At 30.4% G+C, this 23,680-nt stretch overlaps 1 protein-coding gene across 3 annotated transcripts in view; it reads left to right on the forward strand.

Annotated features, from left to right (window-relative positions):
* LOC111675010 (leupaxin) overlaps positions 1-23,680 on the forward strand; it is an 88,801-nt gene that overhangs the window by 22,942 nt on the left and 42,179 nt on the right. For 2 of the 3 annotated variants that reach the window (XM_023435703.2, XM_023435708.2), the window contains exon 1: positions 8,332-8,481. The exons of the other annotated variant lie outside the window; for it this stretch is intronic. In XM_023435703.2, coding sequence (XP_023291471.2) covers positions 8,397-8,481 — 85 coding nt within the window. In that variant the 5' untranslated portion in view covers positions 8,332-8,396. Of the gene's footprint in view, positions 1-8,331; positions 8,482-23,680 lie in introns of those variants that run through there. 3 annotated transcript variants of the gene reach the window in all.

Consider the following 23,680-nt stretch of genomic DNA (forward strand, 5'->3'; position numbering starts at 1 on the left):
GAAAAGAATTGCTGCTAAATTTGGTGTATGTTACATTTTGGACTCCTTTTAAAAAGTGCCCTGGATAGAAGGCCTCCGGTCGGGCGCAGGGGTTTCAAACTCTGGGGTATTTTAAACACCGGCTTCGCTAAATTACGCCTTTTTTTGATAAATATACTCTTAGAAATATAGACTTTATGTCCCATTGCTCATGGACATTTGGACACTTTTGTGGGTGTTAGTGTGTCATTATAGACCTTATGACCACCGTAAGTTCTTGCGTTCGATTTCTACTTCAGGCGCTAGTTAAGGAGCGCACAAAAGTTTCGATAGAAGCCTAGAATATGGACCTTATGTCGCATTGCTCATAAACATTGTGACACTTTTGAAATTGTCATAACGTCCATGGACATTATGACTTAATTTAGTGTGTCATAATAGACATTATGACACGCAACCATAAGTTCTTGGTTAGTGTTCTAGTCTGGTAGGTCGGAGGTGCTGCGTTCAATTTCCACTTCAGGAACTAGTTAAGGAGCGCACAATAGGTCCGATAGAGGTCTAGATGTATTTCCTCGGATTTGATGTACAAACATCTTCCTTTCCAACTAATTTTCTCAGAAATTACTATAATTTTTTAGGAAATGTATTGGAAAATTTATTTAAAATTTAAGAAAGGGACGCTCTTATCCCGAAAAGAATTGCTGCTTAATTTGTTGTATGTTACTTTTTTTACTCCTTTTAAAAAGTGCCCTGGATTGCCAGCCTCCGGCCAGGTGCTTTTCTAAATTAAGCCTTTTTTGATTGTTCGACTCTTTGAAATATGGACTTTATGTCCCATTGCTCATGGACATTGTGACACTTTTGAAATTGTCATAACGTCCATGGACATTATGACACGGTTTTGTGTGTCATAATAGACCTTATGACACGCCACCGTAAGTTCTTGGTTAGTCTGGTAGGTCGGAGGTGCTGGGTTCGATTTCCACTTCATGCACTAGTTAAGGAGCGCACAATAGTTCCGATAGAAGCCTAGATATATTTCCTCGGATTTGATGTACAAACATCTTCCTTTTCAACTAATATTCTTAGAAATTATTATAATTTTTCCAAAATGTTTTCTTTATTTGTTTCTAAAATTAAACATTTTAATTAATTTTAAAAATATTTTTAGAATAATGTAATTAAAATAAAGAAAAAATAGAAGAAACAAGTAATGGAAAGTCTGCAGTAAAAAGATGCAATTGAATATATGTTGTATTTGCTGTTGTTGTTTTTTTCATCCCGAGCAGACGACAAAAGACGCCGTTTCCTGTTTATTTTGCCAAGATTTATTTGGTTTTTTTTCTACTCATTCCTCTAGTTTAGTATTTAGTGCGGCGTGTAGACGACGTTTTAATTGAAATCGAAAATGATTTTGAATTAAAAATACAATTTTTATTTACAAATTTGCAAATCAAGTTTGCCATTATTTGATTTGTTGTTTGACAGAATAAAAAAAAAAAACAAAATTTTGTTCTGGTCATATTTTTATGTTTGTGGTCTGGGGGTCTTTAATGTCTATCCATTAGGCTAGAAGCAGTTTATGGGGAAACTTAAACGAAATTGAAAAAATTATATGACATTAAAATCTTAAAGTCTTTTTAGATATATGGTCCATCTCTTCTAAGAAACAAGGTTACAAATTCTTTAGTTGTCAACGTAAACTAGTGACAACTCCTAGATCTGTAGGAAATTATTGAGAAGTTTAAAGTTCGACTTACATGAACACGTGGTAAATCTGGTATAAAAAGATTTTTCTCTGAATGAGAAAGGAATGAAAATTCAAAGGTGTCACTTGTATAAGATACCTTCTATCCATCACCGTTTAAACCAGCGCACTTCCCATTCACCCGACACACACATTGAGATCAACCCATATACCAAGAATGAGTGTGTCGGATCATTTATTCTAGATATATAGAATAACCCTGTATAATATGCATTTAACACATACTCATTTCCAACGTTTTGTCTTATAGTCACTCCTCTGTGGGGTATCTGTTGTCATCGGCAAAAGCACCGAACTTATTCCGATAATAGACCTTACTGTACATCAGTCTTTTAACCGTAACCCACTATTACCACGAATTTTGGATTTAAACTAGAACCAATACGTGAACTCCAAAGGAACCTCAATCAACTGACCAGCCAGTACATAATCCAACGGTCAACTGACCATCCGTAGTACCAGATTACGTGGTTATCTGGTTTGACCCTATGTCAAATCATTCCAAGGAATGTCCGAGGAGTAAAGTGACATAACCAGTATATAGTCCCGGCAAGCTAGAGGTAATATGCCCTCAGGGGGAGTAGACCAAAAGACTGTTGCAATTCTCTTAATCAATTAATCGTTGTTGTTGTAACAGTTAAAAATAAGAAGTAAACTAATTAAAAAGTTTTAAACCGATGTCCAGTTCTTAAAATTGTACTACTCCATATGACAAAATAAAGTTGGACTAGCTGAGTAGTATCATGGGGACCCAGAACACATACAGATCTATGTGGAATCAGTATATTTTTGTTACTTCATTCTATGTGTATTGAAGATGGGTGATATTGAGTCTTTATGAATATTGATTCCGTATACAAGGATCGATCCATTGGATCTACGTATGTTTTCTTCGCATACATAAAGGTCCTTCCTGATTTGCCGAGACAGCCTCCTACAGTAAGATTTTAAAGTAGAAATTACTCCTCTGGTGACCACTAGATAGACCAATCGTTATATTTAGCGAACGAGGTTTATTTATTAATGCTCGAAGTACTTATTACCGGCTAATGTTTTGAGAATCATGATGTATATAGGCTTATAGAGGTTTGAGGCATAGTCGGAGTTTGCGCTGCACCGCACCAACCATGATATCTAGAGATTTATTTTCTTTGTCTGGGAGTGTGTTGCTGACAACTTTGCCAGTAACAGGTTTCGAGTAGAGGCATTCGGTCGTGATAACCAATTTGAATATCTCATCAGCATTTGATAGCTCATATTTGTCCTTGGGTGCGGTAAGTTTATATAATACATACGATAAAAGTCAGCCCTATATTCAAACAATAGCATGATCTATAAACCTAAATGAACCGATTCGGCCAAACCATAAACTTTTTAAAAATCGTTGGTTAAGGTCCCCTATGGCATCTGAAGCGGGTTTGGGTTCAACGATTACATTTTCAAGTATAATTACTAATCGTCATTACTTGTAATTGATTATTGGTCAATAACACATTACAGAAACATTAATGTAACTGATCATGGAATGAATCACTTACCCTCCCTCCATGCATATTACTGATCACAATTCTGTTGCACACGTTGCACAGGCCTTAATCTTTTCACGATCATTTTCCAGAGTATACTTCTCATAAATGGAAGACGGAGCAAAAGTTTAATTCCAATTCCTAATAAAACATACTTTCAAGTGAGGATCACCCTACTAAACATCCACATTTATCCAGGCCTCTTGAACATATACATATATGAATGTATTCCAATGTTTGTCGAATTCTAAACAAATAAATACTGTGTTGGTTCAAATGAAAAAGCTGAAAAAAAAACAATTTTATATGTTTGAAACATTTTAATTATTTAGAAAGCAAAATAAAAAATTCATGGCCTCATGATCACCTGACGTCACAATGAAATAAAATTAGCATTTTCTTTTTATAAATAAAATATAAAATTTTTTCATAGTTTTCCATGGAACGCGGCGCTGTATCAATTGCTAAAAAAAATGTTTACATTTTTTTCTGAGCTCAGTAGAGAGAGGACGTAAAATAATTTTAGTTATAAAAAAAAGATTTTGTATATTTAATTTATAAACAAAATTGTTGTTGTTGTTTTGGGAATAGTGAGTTCAAGGTGGTAGATTTGCTAAAATTTTAAATAAACTATTTATTTTTTGTATTTTTTAAATTTGATAATGGAAAATCTACATAAAATTTATGCAACATCCAGATGTTAATTAACATGTTATTATGAAGTTGATGTGGTTGTTTGTTGTCTTTTTATATCATTTATTTTTTTTTTTCGTTTTTAAAGAAATTTCAATACAATAGGGTCCAGATTTTACCGATAAACATTATTTTGAATTTTTCGACAATTCAACGTTAAAATACAAGAGATACTTTTTGTTATTTTGAAATAAAAACTGGATATTTTTGAAAATGTTCTTTTTTTGGAAATTTCTAAACTTTATAAAAAATCAATTTAAAATTTATTCCTTTTATAGAATATTTTCTAAAATTTTTAGTTTTTGTATAAAAAAATAAAAAAACAGTTTTTAAAGGAAATTTTTTAAAATTTCAACTTTTAAAAGTGATTATTTTTTTTAAAATTTATGTTATAAAAAATTTTGGAAAATATCCAAAATTTATCTTTTTTAAAGAAAATAATTACTATCTTTTTTTAGAAAATGTTCGATTTTTACAAAAAATACATATTTTGGATTGAAATAATTTAATTTCATTTCATAAAAAAATTTAGAAAATGTTTCATTTTAAAAGAATATATGTATTTTAAAATTTCTCTTTTTTTTAGAAAGTGTTCTGTTTTTATAGAAAATTCTTATTTTTGGATAATTTAGCTTTTTATAGAATTTGTTTTTTTAATTTATAATTTTTACTAAAAGTTTTCGAAAATTTTTTTATTTACTAAAAATGTTTATAACTTTTTTTATGTTATGTTTTTAAAAATTTAGTTTTAAATTTCTCTTTTTGTAAATAATTTTCAAAAATGTTTTTCTTTCTATAGAAAATGTTTTAAAATTGTTATTTTTTATAGATTAAAAAATTTTTTGAAAAATTTAATTTTTTAGAAAACATTTTCCGAAAACTTCGTTTTTTTTCAATTTTTTTTTTCAAAATGTAGAAAAAGAAAATTATTAGAAAAAAAATCCTCTTTTAAAAAATTTTTTAAAATTTCAATTTTTATAGAACATTTTTCGAAAAATTCTATTTTAATTTTTTTTTTTAAATATTAGTTTTATAGAAAAATTTAAGAAAATGATTCTATTTAATGAAAATTTTAAACAATTTATCATTTTAAAAAAAAATTTTGAAGAATTTTTCTTTTTCGAAAATTTTGTTTTTATAGATTATTTTTGGAAAATTTATTTTTTATAGATTTTTTGTTGAAATTCTCTAATTTTTTTATATAACATTTTTGAAATGTTCTATTTTAATAAAATTTTCGAAAATTTCTCTTTTTATAGAATTTTTTTTTTTGGAAATTTTTTCTTTTTATAGAAAATTTGTAAAATTTGTTTAGAAAATTAAAAAGATTTTGAAAAATTTCTCTTTTTTAAAAAAATATTTTTTTTAAATTTAATTTTTTTTAATTTCTCTTTTTAGAAAATTTCTCTGTGTAATTTTTTTTAATAAAAATAATTTTGAAAAATTTCTCTTTTAAAAAAAATAAATATTTATTTTAAATTTGAAAATTTCTCTTTTTAAAAAAATATTTTTTATAGAAAATTATTTGTTTTATAGGATTTTTGTTTTTGGAAATTTTATTTTTTATAGATTTTTTTGGAATTTTTCTTTTTATAAAAGAATTTTGAATAATTCCTCTTTTTATAGAACAAATTTTTATTCATAGAAATTTTTTCCTTTATATATTTTTTTTTGCAAAATTTCTCTTTTTATAGAAAATTAACTCTTTTTGTAAAAATGTTTCTCTCTCTATTTTTATAGAAAGTTTTTTCTCTCTTTTTATAGAAAATTTATTTCTTATAAAATTCTTTCAGAAAATTTACCTTTTTAAAGAAAATGATTATAAAAATTTCAATTTCCTTTAAAAAATTCAAAAGTTTTTTTTTTGAAAATATTTCTCTTTTTAAAAATATTTTTCAAAATTTTTGTATTGATAGAAAATTTTCGAAAATTTCTCTCTTTATGGAACATTCTATGAACAATTTTCCATTTTTTTTGTACAAAAGTTAGAATTTTTTGTTTAAAAGTATGTTAATAGGTAAGTGGTTACAATTGCAAGTCATTAACAAGTTTTTGCTGGGTTATAACAGATTTAATTTTAATACTTAATTTGACGATTAAACTCTAAAAAACTTCATTATTATACTATTACCCCAGGAATACCCTAAATGCAACAATGTGGGCGCCACTTAAAATTTATTAAAATTATCCAATGAATTTTATGGATATTATTTTAAATGTCATACAATGGCTATTAAAATTTAAATACTAAAAGTCTTAATATTTATTTATTAGCGAATAAACATTTTAATAGCTCTAGAAGTATATTTAATTTTTGTTTTTTTTTTTTTGAAACGCTAAAATGACAACACAGAAAACACATTATTATATATGTATTTCTTTTTTAACTTATTTATGGTTCACAAAGACGCTCTCTTGATCTAGATCATCATCCTTCATGTGACACATTCCTAAGACTAAGAAAAGAAAGCTAAATAAAATATATATAAATAATTTATAGTTTTGACAAAATGTTCCAGCAACAACAATAACAAACATGCTATAGAACAACAGTTTGTACAAAAAAGTCACTCATCATAAATGTCAAGAATGAAAACAAAATTGAATTTTACAAAAAAAAAAAATACCGTAAAATTATGATGTTATTTTTGTTGGTTTTGGGGTTTTAACACTATATAGTTTTTGTTTTATAGAAATGATAATGTTTCTGATGACAAACAAATGAGACACTTTGGAACACCTATTTTCACAGACACTTTGGAACACCTATTTTTCTTCTCAATACGAAAGTATCCATTTGTAAGAGATAGCGGAGATAGAAGTTACTTTATAATACACTTACACATACAAATGTTCATTACCATGCTTTCTGACTGTCTCTTGGTAATCCCCCCGGGGCATGTTTCCATGATGAAATGTCCATCATGGTGTGTTGCAATTTCGGGGTAAAGAGGTGCTGGTGATATAGTCTGGCGGGACTATAAACTGGTGATGTCAAATGTATTCTTGGCTTCGCCTTGGAATGATTTGGCATGAGGTCTAACCAGAGCACCATATAATTTGACACTACGGGTGGCCAGTTGCCCGCAGGACTATGTCCTGGCTGTCGGTTGGTTGAGGTTTCTTCGGGATCCACGTAGCGTATGTGGTTTATTACCCAAAATCGCGGGGAGAGAATGTTGGTTTATGGACTGATATATCCTATACCTAATGGGTTGGATAAATTTTTCTTCGAACAGGTCTCTGTACAAAGTAGCATATGCTGGATTCCTAAACCCGATCGGTATCTCTTACCGTTCGTGTAGTGGGACGCCAGTATATGCTGGGGAATTGTCAGGTCAGTATTCAATTGTCATCCCGTAGATCGATCTTTATGATCATGGAAATGGAACTAATGCTAAAATTGGTAAAAGATCGGGAAAGGGATCGGGTTTATTAGATGATAGAGATTGCATTTTGAATAATGCAATTCTTTCCGGCAATGCGGAAGGGTGGTCACTTCCGCATTGCCGGAACATTGATATCACCTGACGTTGGGACTCGTCACCGCCTTCTATTGACTTTAGACCAGTGATTGCTTTTTCATTGTCGGGGTACGCGGATTAATTCCTAATGCGGCCTGTCATTCCGCAACGGGGCTGCTATGGCAAGAGATTAGATAGCTCGAGTACTTCGGTAAAGTACTTGTACGTGGACCGGCCACTCATGTACAAAAATTGCTACCTGAGTTCTGAGAATTCAGGGGCGAATGGTGGACCCGGTGGATGAAATAGACCACCGTGAGATAAGGCCGTCAAGGCAGGTGCTCACGTTAAATCTTTCGACATTCATTGTCTCTTCGTAATCTTTTTAAATAAATTAATTATAGTATAATCTTTTAAATGTTTTATCTTTTAAAAAATACTTTTTAACAAATTACGTTTCTTAACACTAATGCTAAACAATTATTTTTTGATATATTTAACAGTTGTTTTTTTAAATCCTCTTAATATGTCAACAAACAATAGACGTTTTTTGTTTTTATTTAAATATTTACATTTAAAACGCGATAAGAGTGAAAAAAAACTAAAATAAAGAGAGAGAAAGAGATAAATATTATCCGTCAAAAATTAAGTACGTTTAACTGACAACTAGAGCAACAACGTCAACTACAATTAATATTAAGCTTAGCACATGTCATGTCACATTTCATCACTGATTTTCACATATGAATAATTGTAATAATCATGATGATGATAGAGTGACAAATGAATGGACAATTAAAACTAATTCAAGCGTAATTCCTTAATGATAAAGAAAATCATTAATTTTGATTTGTATTTTTTATTTAAACTAGAAAATAATATACAATTTAAAGAAAAGCGTTAAATTAAAAAAATATATAAAATCTCATAGTTAATTTGTATAAAATAAAATAATATATCAAAATGGATCGAACAATGTATGGTAAAATAGATCCGGGTGCTCGTCAACCATATCGTACAGTTAGATCTAAAGGAATACAGCCAGGATGTAAGTATAATTACATATAAATTAACTAAAAACAAAAGCTATCTATACACGGATGTAAGATCTTACGATATTGACAGAAAAATATTCTGAAAATGTCTAACAATTGTAACATTTTACATTGCCAAAAATTCCTTTTTTGAAAACGTTTCAAAGTGAAAATTGTAAGTTCGCAAGATTGTTAGACTGTGAATATTTTACTGACAACGTTGTAAGATCTGACAACCATGTATCACTGCTTAAAGATTAACTTCTATGTAATAAGGGTTATGTTAAGCATAAAAACCTCATCATTAGAAAACGTTATCTAGAATTTGTTGTAAATGACGAACTTGTGGTTCCTTCTCTGTAGAATAACTTTACTAGGAGAAAGATTCAATCTCCTAGCATATATATTGTCAATCATAAGAGTCGAACCAAGGTCAACGTCCTACTAACATCATGAAGTATTCTAAAGATCATGTATGATCATGATCATGTTATGATCTCAAGATAGGATTTGTTATCTAATTATATACTTCTCGTTAACTTCAAGTAAATTGTAGTCTTCACAAGTCCAACGTCCTATGAAATGTCATTAAGGTTAATTATGATCTGATCAGACTGCTAAAGTTTTCACTAAAGTTTTTGTGGTGGATTAAGGGAATGTCGAGAATTTTAACGTGAGCACCTGCCTTGACGGCCTTATCTCACGGTGGTCTTTTTCATCCACTGGGTAGACTTGAAAACTGATCAGCCAAGATATAGTCCAGCGGGCAACTGGCCACCCGTAGTACCAGATTATGCGGTGCTCTGGTCTGACCTCTGGCAATCTTTGCAAGGACTAAGCCAAGCAGTAGACTGTAACCAATTTTTCAGTCCCGGTCAGAATGGAGGTATTGGCCACCACTTTATACCCCCGGATTGCAATAGCACCAAGGCGGAGGTTTTGGGGGGATGGATTAAGGGAAGATAAAATTGCTTAAAAGACTAATTCAAGATAAGTTGCTGCGACAATAGATACCCTGTTCAGGAGTGCGCTAGAAATGAGTTGGTGCCAAGATTAATTAGCTCGAGTACTTGAGCAAAGTCCTTGTCTGTGAGAACGTATTCGAATGATCAAGTAACTATAGGTAATAATTTAGTGTAATATTCCAACAAACGGCATCGTTAAACCAGACAGCCTACTAAACGATGCAACGTTTGCTCCATGTGATTGGTAAGCAGATATTGCAGTAAGAACAAAGATGCTCCGTTACGCATTTATTATAAGAATATTTGATTTTGAATTCCGCTTTAAACAACATGGCTATTGTAAAGCTCTTTGGGCACAAATGTCTAGTGATAAGTTAGCAGACTGTTTCTGGTATATCATGTATTTTAACCAAACAATACAGGAATCCTGTAACAGGATACCTCTCAATGAGAAATTCTGGAATAAAGTTGACATGGTTTTTTGAAATTTAAAGTATAACGGATCATGGAAGAGCTCTTAGGTGAGATGATGATTTATTTTATAAACTGTAAAGTTTTGCAAGAAGGCTTGGTCGGTTAACGTGTTAGTTAACTGCACGCAAACTGTCAAGTAGAGTAAAAAAAACTCGGTTTTCACCGAACCACTCCACTGGTCAGATTTAGTATTTATAGTTTAGATTCAGCCTGTAGCAGTGAGGATACTGAGCAAATCATTAAGCTTAGACCCAGACATCTCACCAAGGAAAGGTATGAAATAACTGCCAAGGAAGAGGTTTTTCTTTATGGCCAGAGTAGGGCATTCACAGAGAAGGTGGAAGACCGTTTCTTTCTTTTCCCTATCTTTGCAACTGCGACAGTGATCGTTCAAAGGTGCCCAAGCCGACTTACATGACTACCTATTACCTAGTGCCCTGTTATTACTGTTATCAGCCTCAATATATCCTGCCTATTTCAGTTTATAAGGTGTCTAGTGCGTTTCTCATGGCCCCTTTACATATGTCTGTTTTCAGCCTTTTGATGAAAGAATCTGAGAATACTGCTCTTGATAAAACCTAACAGAGTTGGAAAGATCAATATCATTAGCAAGCAGCTTATCCTTTTAGTCTTTATAATGCACTTTTTGTAAAATGTCATTAACGATCTTATTAAAATAGTTTTCTTTATAGTTTTTTCTCATTTTCCAGATATGTGTGTAGCGTTTTTAAATTGTGAAGCAGTAAGCAACACTGCGACCAATTCAAACAAAAGCCGTTATTTAATTATTATTTCTGCAAAACTTAAAGCATATCTTAAGGCTTTTGTCAAAATATTTGAAATATAGCGATCATGTTATTGTATTTGAATGCTTAAAAGTATGTGTTGTTTTTAATTTATTAAAAATTAAAATAATCTTTTTTAACAAATGATTTACTTTTAGCTTATCTTGCTTACAACATCTTAACACGATCGCCCACTACTTTAAAGTCAAATAGTTTTTCTAAATATTTTTTATAGTTTTTTTTTTGTTTTATGTTTTCTTCTAATTTATTAAAATTTTTAATAACGTTTCTCTCTTATTTTTAAAAATATATCAACAAAATTGTAATTACATCATTACATAGTAAACAAATTTAAATTATTTATAAATAAAGTAAGAAATAGTATTTTTTACTATTTTATATTTAATGCCATGACGTCATTTTCATTGAGAGATTATTTTATAAACTATTTGATTAGAAAAATACTTCAAGTTTAAAAGATGTGTCGCAATTTATATGCGAATATTGATAGAAAAAAATCTTTAGATTTAAAATTGATTGAATATATTGATCGTCCAACATTTTAAGCGAATATTAGACGATCAAATGCGGCATGAGAGCAAAGCTTTGAAAGCTCATGTAATTGTGAAATATTCAGTTTTGTTTACAGATAATTTTGATATCTGGCCCCTTAATGAGATGTTGGTTGCTGTAGTCGTGATCTAAAAAGTATTGAAAAGAAATTTCTATTAAGAAATCAACTCTGATATTAAGTAAAATTATTAGAATGTTTTAAAGCTCTTATAAAATGATCTCTCTATAAAACTATTAAAGAAATTTCTATTAAAATACAACTCTGATATTACGACAAATCATTCTAATGTTTTTTAAAACTCTTATAAAATGATCACTCTATATAATTCAAATGTGTGCCAGCAATTTGCCTTTTGACGTCTTCTTCAAAAACAATTAATTTCCAGTCATGTTTATCTTATTACATTAGAATTTTTATGAAATATTTACACTCATTTGCATTAGAGCTTTTAATAGATTTTTTTAATTAAAACAATTTTAGTATAATATTTACTTTAATACAAAATAGTTGAAAATTCTTGAAATTATAATATATATTTTTTTAAACAACTAAACTTTATAATAAAATTAAAAGAAAAATACCATAATGATTGGTAAGACATTTTTTTATTAATTAATAACTAGTTCATTTAGTTGATTTGTTGCTTTTGCCACCTTTTCTTTATATAAATATTGAGTTTTTGTTTTAATTTAATTAAATGCCAAAAAGTACAAAATATCATAAATGTCGTCATTGGTGTGGGTTGTTTGAACGTAAATACATATGTATCTATTTTTCCAAATGCGTCTAGTGTGTGCTAAAGATGGAAATGTGATAAATTCGTTAAAGAAATTTATTGAATGTGTTTTTTTTTTTTTTTTTTTTTTTTTGGGCGGGTGATTAAATAAAGAATTTTGTGACAAAAAAAAATTAAAAAAAATATATTTTAAAGTGGAAACAACCTTCTGTGGTGTTGATATTATTGCGGTTTAGTTTTGAGTTTATTAGGAAGTTATTTGGAGTAAATTATAAGAAATATGTTTTAATGAGATAAATATTTTTGGAGATCAGTTATTGAAATGTTTTCTTTATTAATAGAAGTTTTAGGCATAGCAAATAATGGAACCAAAGGTAAAAAACCATATCATAAGATCCTAAAAAATACACTTAGAAGAGGAACTGTAGTGAACCCTTTACAAGAATCTCTAGTGGGAATCGAATCAACGATCCCCGTACTGACTGATCACGACTTTACCAACTAACCTACGAAGGCACCTTTTAAGTTTTTCCTATACTAGATAGAGGGAAAAAGAAATATACATGCCTGTTACTAAATTGACACCAAAGTGTTTATAATTTATCAGTTACTCAATGTTGCCAACATTGCAACATTTTGTTGTCGGAATCTAAACGTAGTTAGCTTACTATTGACAAATACGCCATTGTCAATAGTAAACTTAACAAGTATCTTAACATTTAGACAATTAGATTTCGACAACGCACGTATATACTTTGACAACGTATGTTATTGAAAAAAATATAAACAGTTTGATGTCAAGCTTTCTTCTCCCTCTATGTAGACTGGATTGGTAAATACGAGGTATTATGTGCAACTGCGATCATCTAGTATAAATTTTGGTGCAAGTATATAAATTTTGGTATAAGTATATAGATTGCATAAAATGCGGTCCTTCTTAGAACTCAAAATAACAATCGTTTGTTATTAAAAACTTAGTCTCCTGGTTGTGTGACAATGACAATAAAAATAGAAACTTGAATTGGTTTTCCAACAACCTCTCAATTCTGTTGCCCTCTTACTAAGCAGTTCCTTTGATTCCTTTTATACCGCAATTTCTATATCTCAAATGTTTTTTTCGAAATCTTACTTTTCTTTACAAAGTTACCGAACGTTCTTCTGTCTAAATAAGCAAAGCCTTTTTCGGAATTAGAAGTTTTAGACTTTCTTACAGTATATTCTAGTCGTAGGCCTTACCCTATCTTCCAATATCGTTCAAAATGCCGTCTGGTAATCGAAAATATATGTAGACATCTGTCAATGACACATTCATACTCTCCAGCCTTATGCTGGGCTTGTGATCTGATCTTCTGCCGAATGGTCTTCTGTCTAAATAAGCAAAGCTTACTGCGAAAAGAAAAGCCTTAAATTTTTTTATAGTGTATATTAGTATTAGACCTAACCTTATCTGCCGATCTTGTCTGGCAATCGGAAATGTCGACGACATATACATATAGTTGATTCTAATGCTTCAATTGTGAGCTTCAAGATTGTGGTGGATTGCGGATCAACAAAACCATTCTATTTCTCAGTTTAGAACCTTACATGTAACAACATATTATGAGTGATAAATAAATATAATGAAGATCGGACACCTTAACCAATGTGCCAATTGGTGTCCAATAAAATTATGTCATTGACCAAAAAAAAAGCATTGTTATATTTTGTTTGACAACTTCTACGGAACTCAAAGTAGGACTGCGTTAGTCCCCATAAGTGTTTTTTATTTGTATCGGATCACATGAAGCCAGTTTTCGGCAAATTATTTGGAATACAATTTCCTTAATTTTCGTTGTTTCCATGAAGCCTTGATTGCGCATTTGCCGAATATCTTGTCATTCTATTGAAGAACTGGAATAAGATTTTTATCAGATCCTAATCACAAATGGGTGTATGTCTACACCTCCACCAACTCGTTCTCCATTTTTAGAGAAATTTGTATAAAGTATAAGACTACATTTGACAACAGACCCTCCTTGCAAAACTTTGATTTCTCATATATGGAATTCTTGGGGCAAAAGAGGTTTTGATCTTGTATTTCTTGAGAAACTAAAGTTTATTAAGAAGAAGGTTATAACATATATATTACAATAGGAAGGAAATTTGCTTCAATAATCGTTATATCATACTTCTGCGGAAAGCTTGTTCCACATACAAACTAAACGGGAACTAGTTCTTTCCATAATCTAGTAATTTCCATACTGTCACTGTCTGATCGTTCCGTTGCGAATAATCACGAACTATGGGATGGAGGGTACATAGAGTAATGCTATACGCAGAATTGGAACGAACGACGAATTTTTGTCGTCAGATATAGGACACACTAAAGTACATGAAAATACGCACAATCAATGCGTATGACGTCATACGTAACGAACTGTGCGAAAGGTTTATTTTTATTTCTTATGCAGACGAACGACGAATTAATTGGGGAAAATTGTTTTAAGACCAATTCCGGTAGCCCGAATTTTCTGAAATTTGGCGGTTGTGAGTACAGCTAATGAAAATACAATATTATGTTCGAATATTCGATTTTATATTCGAAAATTCGAAGTTATGTTCGAAAAATTTTTATGCTCTTAAAATAATCTCTGGGTCATAAGAACTAAAAATAAAATTTTGGAAAATTCGAACTTAAGTTCGAAAATTTTTTAAAGCCATTAAAACCAGTTCTGGTGTCCCAAATTGTCTGAAATTTGGCAGTCTAGAGTACATTCGATAATAATATGTTGAAATATTTAAAATTTAGTTCGAAAATTCGAAATAATGTTCGAACAAATGTTGAAGCTGTTAAAATAATCTCAAAATTTTGGATATTTACGAAAATATAATTTTAGTTCTTTTCGAGGCCAATTTTAGTTCATTTCGAGGTCAATTTCTTATATTTCTAATTTCGAAATAATATTCGAATAAATTTAAAGCTGTTAAAATTATCTCAAAATCATAGAGATTCACAAAAATATAATTTTTGTTTCTTTTTCTTACTTTTTCCAATTTTGAACAAACAAATTTTGAAACGAATTCGCAGTACGAATAATTTGATTGTGTTCCATTTGACGAATTTACGCAACGAATTGTTGTCGACTAGTTCGTCGTGCTATACGAAATTCGTCGTTCGTCTCAATTGTGCGTATACCATAATGTCTAAGGACATTTGATTTAAATCTTTTTAAAGAGAATGCGAAAAGGAATACTTCTGCAGAAAGTTTGTTCCACATACATGCTAAACATAAATACTACAAGGAAAAGTATATTAGGATAGGAACAATACTGTATATAAGCTTATTTAACAACAATCCGAATTGAATCCCCCTAATTTAATTCTCACATTATTTTAAATTTGTAATTCTTACCTCAACGTATCATCAACGATCATTCAATTCAACCGGTTGAAAGTGAAACAAAACGTTGACACTATAAAATGTCACATTTACTTTTAATGACCTTCGTCCATTTTTCATTATTTTTTTCGTGCGGCTTTTCAAAAAGTGTTTTTTCAAACTTTTTTTTAGCAAAATTTTACTCATTCATGTTATACAGAATAAAACTTAGATTGATGATTTATGCCTTGCAAATAGAGTAAATAAAAAAAAACAAGTAGGAAAGTATAGTCGGGCATGGCCGACCATATAATACCCTACACCATGAGTATATTTTTAAAATTTTTACTTTTTATAAAATTTTTATTTTTTGTAAAGAAACTTTTATGTTGAATATTACCATAATTCCAAAATATTTAAGCCATTTATTGATAAAAAACTAAAATTTCTAAATAAGGCATTATATAGGTCAAATATGGGCCGATCCTCGGTAAATTTGGGAAAAGGATATATTTCTAAATAACAGTTTTGTTGAGTTTCATTGCGATACAAATGGTTACAAGTCAATTTTAGACGTTTAAGTCATTTTTTGAAGGGGGGTTTGTATGGGGGCTAGGGTCAAATATAGGCCGATCCTTACGAAAATCCGCAGTATCATTTATACTTATATAAAACTTATTTGTGCCAATTTTTAGAGAGATAGCAGAATATTTGACGTAATTATAGCATAAAAAGTTCAAATCGGGAGGTACGGTTTTATGGGGGCTAGGTGAAATAATGGACCGATTTCAACCATTTTCAAAAGGCTTCGTCCTTGTGCCAAAAAACATGCTTGGTCCAAATTTCATCAAATTATCTTGAAAATTGCGGCCTGTACCTTGCGCACAAGGTTTACATGGACAGCCAGCCAGCCGGACAGACGGACGGACGGACATGTCTTAATCGACTCAAAAAATGATTCTGAATCGATCGGTATACTTTAAGGTGGGTATTGGACCAATATTTTTGTATGTTACAAACATCAGCACAAACGTATAATACCCTCCCCACTTTAGTGGTGTAGGGTATAAACACATTTATAATGTGCAAAATTTACGCAATTCCACAGAATGGACTGCAAAAATGGCACATATGAATAGAACACGATTTAGTTTTAGAGAAGCTAAACACAATGCAAGCGACAGACGACAAAATTACATTTTATATTTTTTATAAAGAATTTGTGAATAAAGTTTATTTGACCTTGATTTTGTCTTCCTTATGTTTGAAACTATTTGCAGCTAAACGCCTGTCGCTGCAATTGCACTTGTAGTTTTTTCATCTTGTTTGTTGTTTATTTTTGTGTTGTGTTATTTATTGGCTGCTGTCACCCCATATCTCTCTCTTTTTCTCCCTGTTTTTATGGTTGTCAGTACAAAGTGTTTGTCATAAATGTGTTGTTGCATTCTAAATTTAGTCAAAGTCAAATGATTCATCATTAACATTAAAAACAACTAAGAACAACGACGACTAGAACATCTGTAGCAGCATAAACAACAACAGTAGCACATTGAAATCAAACAGACAGACGGACATACCCATTCGATAGTCGTTTCTATATATTCCTACTAAATTCAATATAAAAAATAACTACAAAAATTATATCGTTTTAGATTTAACATATTCTCATCTGTTTTAAGATCATCTGTCTTAAAGCAGAAAAAGAGTACAACACCCCCATGTTTATTCAGTGGCCTGCTGAGTATTTACGACAACATCATGCTCTTGCCAAAGATGTTCAACAACAAATTCTATAGTAAACATATGATTGTTATTTTTGTTTTATTACATTTTCAGCTAAAATAACATGTGTTTCTTGCTAAAATCTCTTTTGTTTTTCTTATTAATAATAAAAAAGACACAAATAAGTGTGTCAAATGCGTTCTCTGTCTCTTTGAATCCCTTACATTTGATTTACATACTTTTGTATGATCCACAACAACTATTTAACAGTTCTTTAGATTTGTTTTTGTTTACATTATTTATAACAACAAATAACAGCTGATTGCACTCACTCACTCAATAGTTAAATGAGAGCGGTGAGCAATATACATAATTTCAATAATAAATGTTTTTAGAAATCACTCAAGAAACTGAGTATAAGAAGTTCACAGTATTTTTTATAGGGTATCTATTATAAAATTCAAATAATATCGCTATCTAGATCAAAAAAAAATATGTGAAAACTGATTACATGTAATTGGAGGGTTTCATAACAACAATTCCCTCAATCAAGTCCCTACTCAATTCTATGACGATCTAGCCAGACGTCTGTCTTTCTGTTGTTACACGCAATGAAAGAAGAATGAGATTCCCTCAATCAAGTCCCTATTCAATTCTTTGACGATATAGAGAGTAACATAGCGATGAAATCCGACGCACATAAATCATGTAGTTTCCGTGAAGATGTTTTAGTTTAAAATATCTCGAAAAAGAAGAAGATACGATCAGATGATATTAAAAAATTAGAAGACATTAGGTCTTCTAATAATGGAAAAACTCTCAGCTCCGACTCGGAGCAACGTAATCCATTTGAGCTTGGCCTCTGCATTTCGTTTTTTTATTTAGCTTTGAATTTTGTAAACATTGAACAGCTGTTCCATACAAAATCAACTATTGTAAAGTTCACGATAGTAATTTTCCCTTCGAGGGAAATGAAAATTAAAAAAAAAAAAATTGAAATTTGTTGTTTATTAAAAGCACTAATCTATTTTTTAAGATATCACATCTAACTCCAGAGCAGAGATACAAACCGATGCCAAATGGTGGGAGGCAGCGCCTTATTATAGAAAATATCTGCGGCAGCTAAATTGTCGGCTCAATTTAACTTTTTCTTCAGAAATTGACTTTATAAGAGTTTATTATATTGAAAAGTCTCTGTATAGTCTCTGTATATATAATAGTCTGTTATATCGAAACCTTTTCCTATATACGTTTTTTCTGCAGAAAATATACATTTATAGTAGTTTTCACTATTTTAATATTAGCACAATATTGTGTGGCAACTCTTTTCAATTTGCCATAAGAATTTCAAATAGTGGTAACTCCGTTCATATTGATGAAATTATTTTCTGAAATATATGTGCGATTTCAATCTTTATCAGCTACTACGTTTAAGCCGACTTAGCTTTTGAGCCAAAAGAAGTCGACGGCAAAATGTTACCGACGGCCAGCCCCCGCCGCCGATTTAAGCCGGAGCTTTAGCTCAATGATAACAAATTTTATTTCTCACATATTTTCTCGGCGAATAATTTGTATGAATGATATTAGAGAATGGGATATTAGATATCTGACTGACCACTATAATGATACAAAGTTAGAATCGTACTATCGTTAATCGGTGTTCTGAATTTCGATATTTTTTAATTTCATAAAGATGTTCTTTTTTCTTATCACAAGATTGAGTATAAAACACTGTACAACATAAATTCACAATGATAAATGAGTGTAATTATATGAGAGAGTATGACAATAATTGAGTCAATGCTACTAAAATTGAGTGTAAGAAGAAAACTGTTAAATGTTTTTATTTTGTTGTTATTACTATATTTTGATCAGATCTTTTTTGTTCAATATTTTCAAATACACTCTTGCAGCATCATTTAGATTCGCTGTCAGTCAGTCTATAAGATTTTGCGAGCGATTTTTGTCACGTTAACGAGTATTTGCGCGTAAAACGAAAGAAGAAAAAAAAATAGTGTGTGAGACGAGTGTTTATTGTATTGTTTTATGTGTACTGTGTATTTTGAAAATAGAATTGGAAAAATTAAATTAAAAAAAAATTAATTACTTAACGGGTATTTAAATAAATTATAACAATTGCAATTGTTAAGCAAATTAAAAGCAATTAAATTTCTAGAAAATGAAATTGATTTTATTGTGTTTTTTGTAGCAAATTGAAAAAAAAGAACAACAAATTTAATTTAATTTGTGACGGTGCTGAAAGTATAAGGTGTCACATCATAAAAATATCACATCAGTTTGTACTTTTTATTGGACATTTATTTCTTCTGTCTGTCTGTCCAATTGTTTATGTCTGTTAATTTTTAATTTCAATATTTTTGTATGCGAAACAAATGTAAATTTTATTGCAAAGTGACATTATTGTTTTCAGTTTATTTGTGTCAAATATTAAGGATTACACATTTGTATACCCTACACTACGTCAACGTCTTAGTTGTTTTGTGTTTGCAAAAGTTAAAAAAAACATCTAGTTTTATTCTATACTCTGGATTTGTGGTTTGTAGTTAAATTTAAACATGAATTATATAAGGTGCAACATTAAATGCAGTTTTTGATTTTCAAAATATCCTTTGATTATAGGCTGATCTACAGTACAAACTGAAAACTAATATAAAATCGAGGTTATAGACTGATCTATATTCCAGACTGTAGACTGATCTACAGTCCAGACTATAACCTAATCTATAGACAATACTATTGACTGATATTTATAGTCCAGATCAATAGTCCAGACTATAGACGGATCTATAGTCTAGATTATAAACTGATCTAAAGTCCAGACTGTAAACTATAGTCTATAGTCCAGATTATAGACTGATCTATAGTCCAGTCTATAGACTGATCTATAGTCCAGACTATAGACTGATCTATAGTCCAGACTATAGACTGATCTATAGTCCAGAATATAGACTGATCTATAGTCCAGACTATAGACTGATATATAGTCCAGACTATAGACTGATCTATAGTCCAGACTATAGACTGATCTATAGTCCAGACTATAGACTGATTTATAGTCCAGATTATAGACTGATTTATAGTCCAGACTATAGACTGATCTATAGTCCAGACTATAGACTAAGCTATAGTCCAGACTATAGACTAATCTATAGTCCAGACTATAGACTAATCTATAGTCCAGACTATAGACTAATCTATAGTCCAGACTATAGACTAATCTATAGTCCAGACTATAGACTAATCTATAGTTCAGACTATAGACTAATCTATAGTCCAGACTGTAGACTGGTCTATAGTTCAGATCAACTAATCTGTTGTCCACATTATTTGACTGACCTATTGTCAATACAACATAAAATGTTTGCTGTGTGGGTTGCATTACCCTATCCTACAGATTTTATAATAGAGTGACTTACGATGAGGGTTAACATTAATTACTGCGGGTTTTCCTTTACCGTTATATGTCCCACTAAACATTGGCTTAATTAATAGAATAATATATGTATGTTTGTCTTTTAATTGTTAAAGTATTGCTAAAGATGCAACCAACTCCAATTTTAAATGAAAATCAAAAGTAATATTTGAAACAACAACAATAGTAGCATACAATCATATTCGACCCCATTCAATTAAACACAAGCTTAAAAATGCAACAATTACGATTTAAAGTTAACAACCGACAACAATTACAATAATAGCAACAACATCAATCGACAGACAACAACGACAGCAATTGCAATGACAGCAATTGCTTATGTACAAATATCAATTGCACTTACAACCACTTACAACAAACAATGTAATAAATATTGCATTTAAACATTGTAGTCTTGTTGTTGTTAATGTCATTGATATCCAAAGTATCAGACGTTCATATCCAACCATATCATTGTCCATCGTTAAACTTTAAAATATTTTTTATTGTTGTTGTCTTGAGTTCCTCATTCTTTTTAATTGAACTTAATGCATTTGAGTGTCCACTAAACCAAGCACAAGACCAGCCTGCCAACAAACCAACCAATTTATTCAATGAATGTATGAATGGGAAGGGGGAGAACATCTCCTCAAATTTATCTTTAACTTTGGTTAAATATGACAATTAGGCAGTCAAGTAGTCCGTTCCGTTGTCAACAAACAGCTGTGCCTCATGATTAATTGTTGGATTTTTATGTTTGTCTCTCTGTCAGCCAGTCATTAATTCAATGTGTATGTCCATTAATCAATATTAATTGAGAAATTTCAGTAAGTTGTTTAGCATAGTGTGGGTAGAGGGAGAGGAGTTATTTTTAGTGTTTATAATTGACTTTTTGAATTGCAATTTCAGTTTGTACCAAACTGCTATTGACTTTTCTGTCAAAAAATCAATAAATTTTGGTGACAATAGCGGTATTTTAGGTGTCATAGTTTAATTGTTCAAATATTAGGAACTCTTGGTTCTAGTAGTCTTACTCCCTGTTTTTGTATATATGTTCTGTATTAAATTTGTAACTTTTTCTATATTTACAAACTTGCCATACGAAACCACAAATAAGTCTATTAAAAATAAAATTTTGTAGCGCCTTTAATTGCATATTACATCATTTCTTTCGAAGCATAAATAATATTCAGTTGTTTTATGTCTATAAAATGTTTTTTCACATTTTTGAAAATTTTAATTTGAACAATTTTTTTTAATAATTCTGGCGCATGTTTGTTTTATTTATTTCAACATTTTGTTTTGTTATTTTTCAATAATTTTTTTTTAAAACAACAAAACATAAATTAAAAAAATACAATAAAAGCAAAATTGTTTGCATATTAAATTTTACACAAAATATATAATTTTGTACATTTATTTATAGTTTTTTCGATTTATGTTTTGATACACTTAGAGAAATTTTTATTCTACTTAGGCTACAGTATACTCTTTTTAATAGATGGTTTTTATAACTTACTAAGGTTCTTCTTCTCTATAGACTCTTGACTTATCTATAGTGCAAACTGTAGATTGATATATAGTTCAGACTATAGAGTGATCTTAAGTTCAGACTATAAAGTGATCTTTAGTTTAGACTTTTGATTGATCTATTGTTCTGACTGAACTACAGTTCACACTATAAAAAGATCTCTAATTATATTCTATAGTCTAGACTATAGTCTGATACATAGATCAAACTATATTGTTTTTTAGTCCGATCTATAGTCCAGATAATAAAATTGTCTATAGTCCAGACTGTAGACTTATTAATAGTTCAAATTGTAGACCAATCTGTATTCCGAAATTTAAATTTATCATTAGCTCAGACCACAAACTTATATATAGTCCAGAATATACACTAATAAATATGTAAGACTAAACAGTACAGACTGCAGAATGATCTATATTTCAGACTGTAAAATGATCAATTGTCCAGACTGTGGACTGAGCTATAGTCCAGACTATTGACTGATCTGTAGTACAGAGTCTAGACTCCAGAATATAGATTGATTTATAGTCCAGGCAATAGTTTGATCTGTAGGCAAGACTATAGACTGATCTTTACTCCAAGCTTTAGAATAATCTACTGTCCACATAATAGATATATCTATAGTCATGATTTTAAGTCCAGACTAGAGAATTAACTATAGTGCAGACTATAGACTTAACTACAGTCCAGTTTATAGACTGATATATAGTTCAGATTACAGATTCATTTAAAGTCAAGAGTATAGTTTGATCTGTAGTCCAGACTATAGATATTTACTATAGTTCAGACTACAGACTTTACTATAGTCCAGAATATAGACTTTGCTATACTTCAGACTATAGACTTAACTATAGTTCAGACTATTGACTTTACTTTAGTCCAGACTTTAGACTTTTCTATAGTCCAGTCTATGGACTTTACTATAGTTGATGCAACTTTACTTTATTGTAGACTATAGACTGATCTATAGTTCATATTAGAGTCTGATCTATAGTCCATACTATAAACTAATCTATAGTCCAAACAGATGATTTATCTATAGTTTAGAACTTAGAATGATTTATTGACTATATCTATTCAGGTTTATAGTCCAGATTTTATGTATTATATTTTCCGCACTAATGACTGGTCTATAGACCAGACGTTTGCGTATGCAATACGACGACGTAAATTCAGACATGTTTGCCAAGACTATATACAAAATTCGAGCTTCTAATGGTTTCAGGTGCGATCTCTAGTTATAAGGAGTTTACATAATCCACAGGGCTTGAACTCCAATGGACGCTTGATGAAAGTTCATAATGTGGGAGTGCATCTTGAGAAATCAGATTCCAAATACTTCCAAATATACTCAAGATGAGTGCTTGTAGGGAAACAGCCCCCTTTCCCCAGTTTTCCCAGTCTTAAACTTAAATTTTAAATTCAAAAGCTCATACAAATAAAAATTCTCCTAAAAATTTCCGCGTGGCAGGCGAATTTATTTTATAATTAAATTATTTTATTTCATGGAACCCAGACTGCGAGAATCATGAATGTCAAACATGAAAATAGTAAAAAAAATTGTAGGCTGCCATTAAATGTAGAAAAAAATACAAAAATTGCGTAGAAAATAGATAAATATTGTAGATAGA

This window comes from Lucilia cuprina, chromosome 2 (assembly GCF_022045245.1).
Source record: "Lucilia cuprina isolate Lc7/37 chromosome 2, ASM2204524v1, whole genome shotgun sequence".
NCBI classification, from domain to species: Eukaryota; Metazoa; Arthropoda; class Insecta; order Diptera; family Calliphoridae; genus Lucilia; species Lucilia cuprina.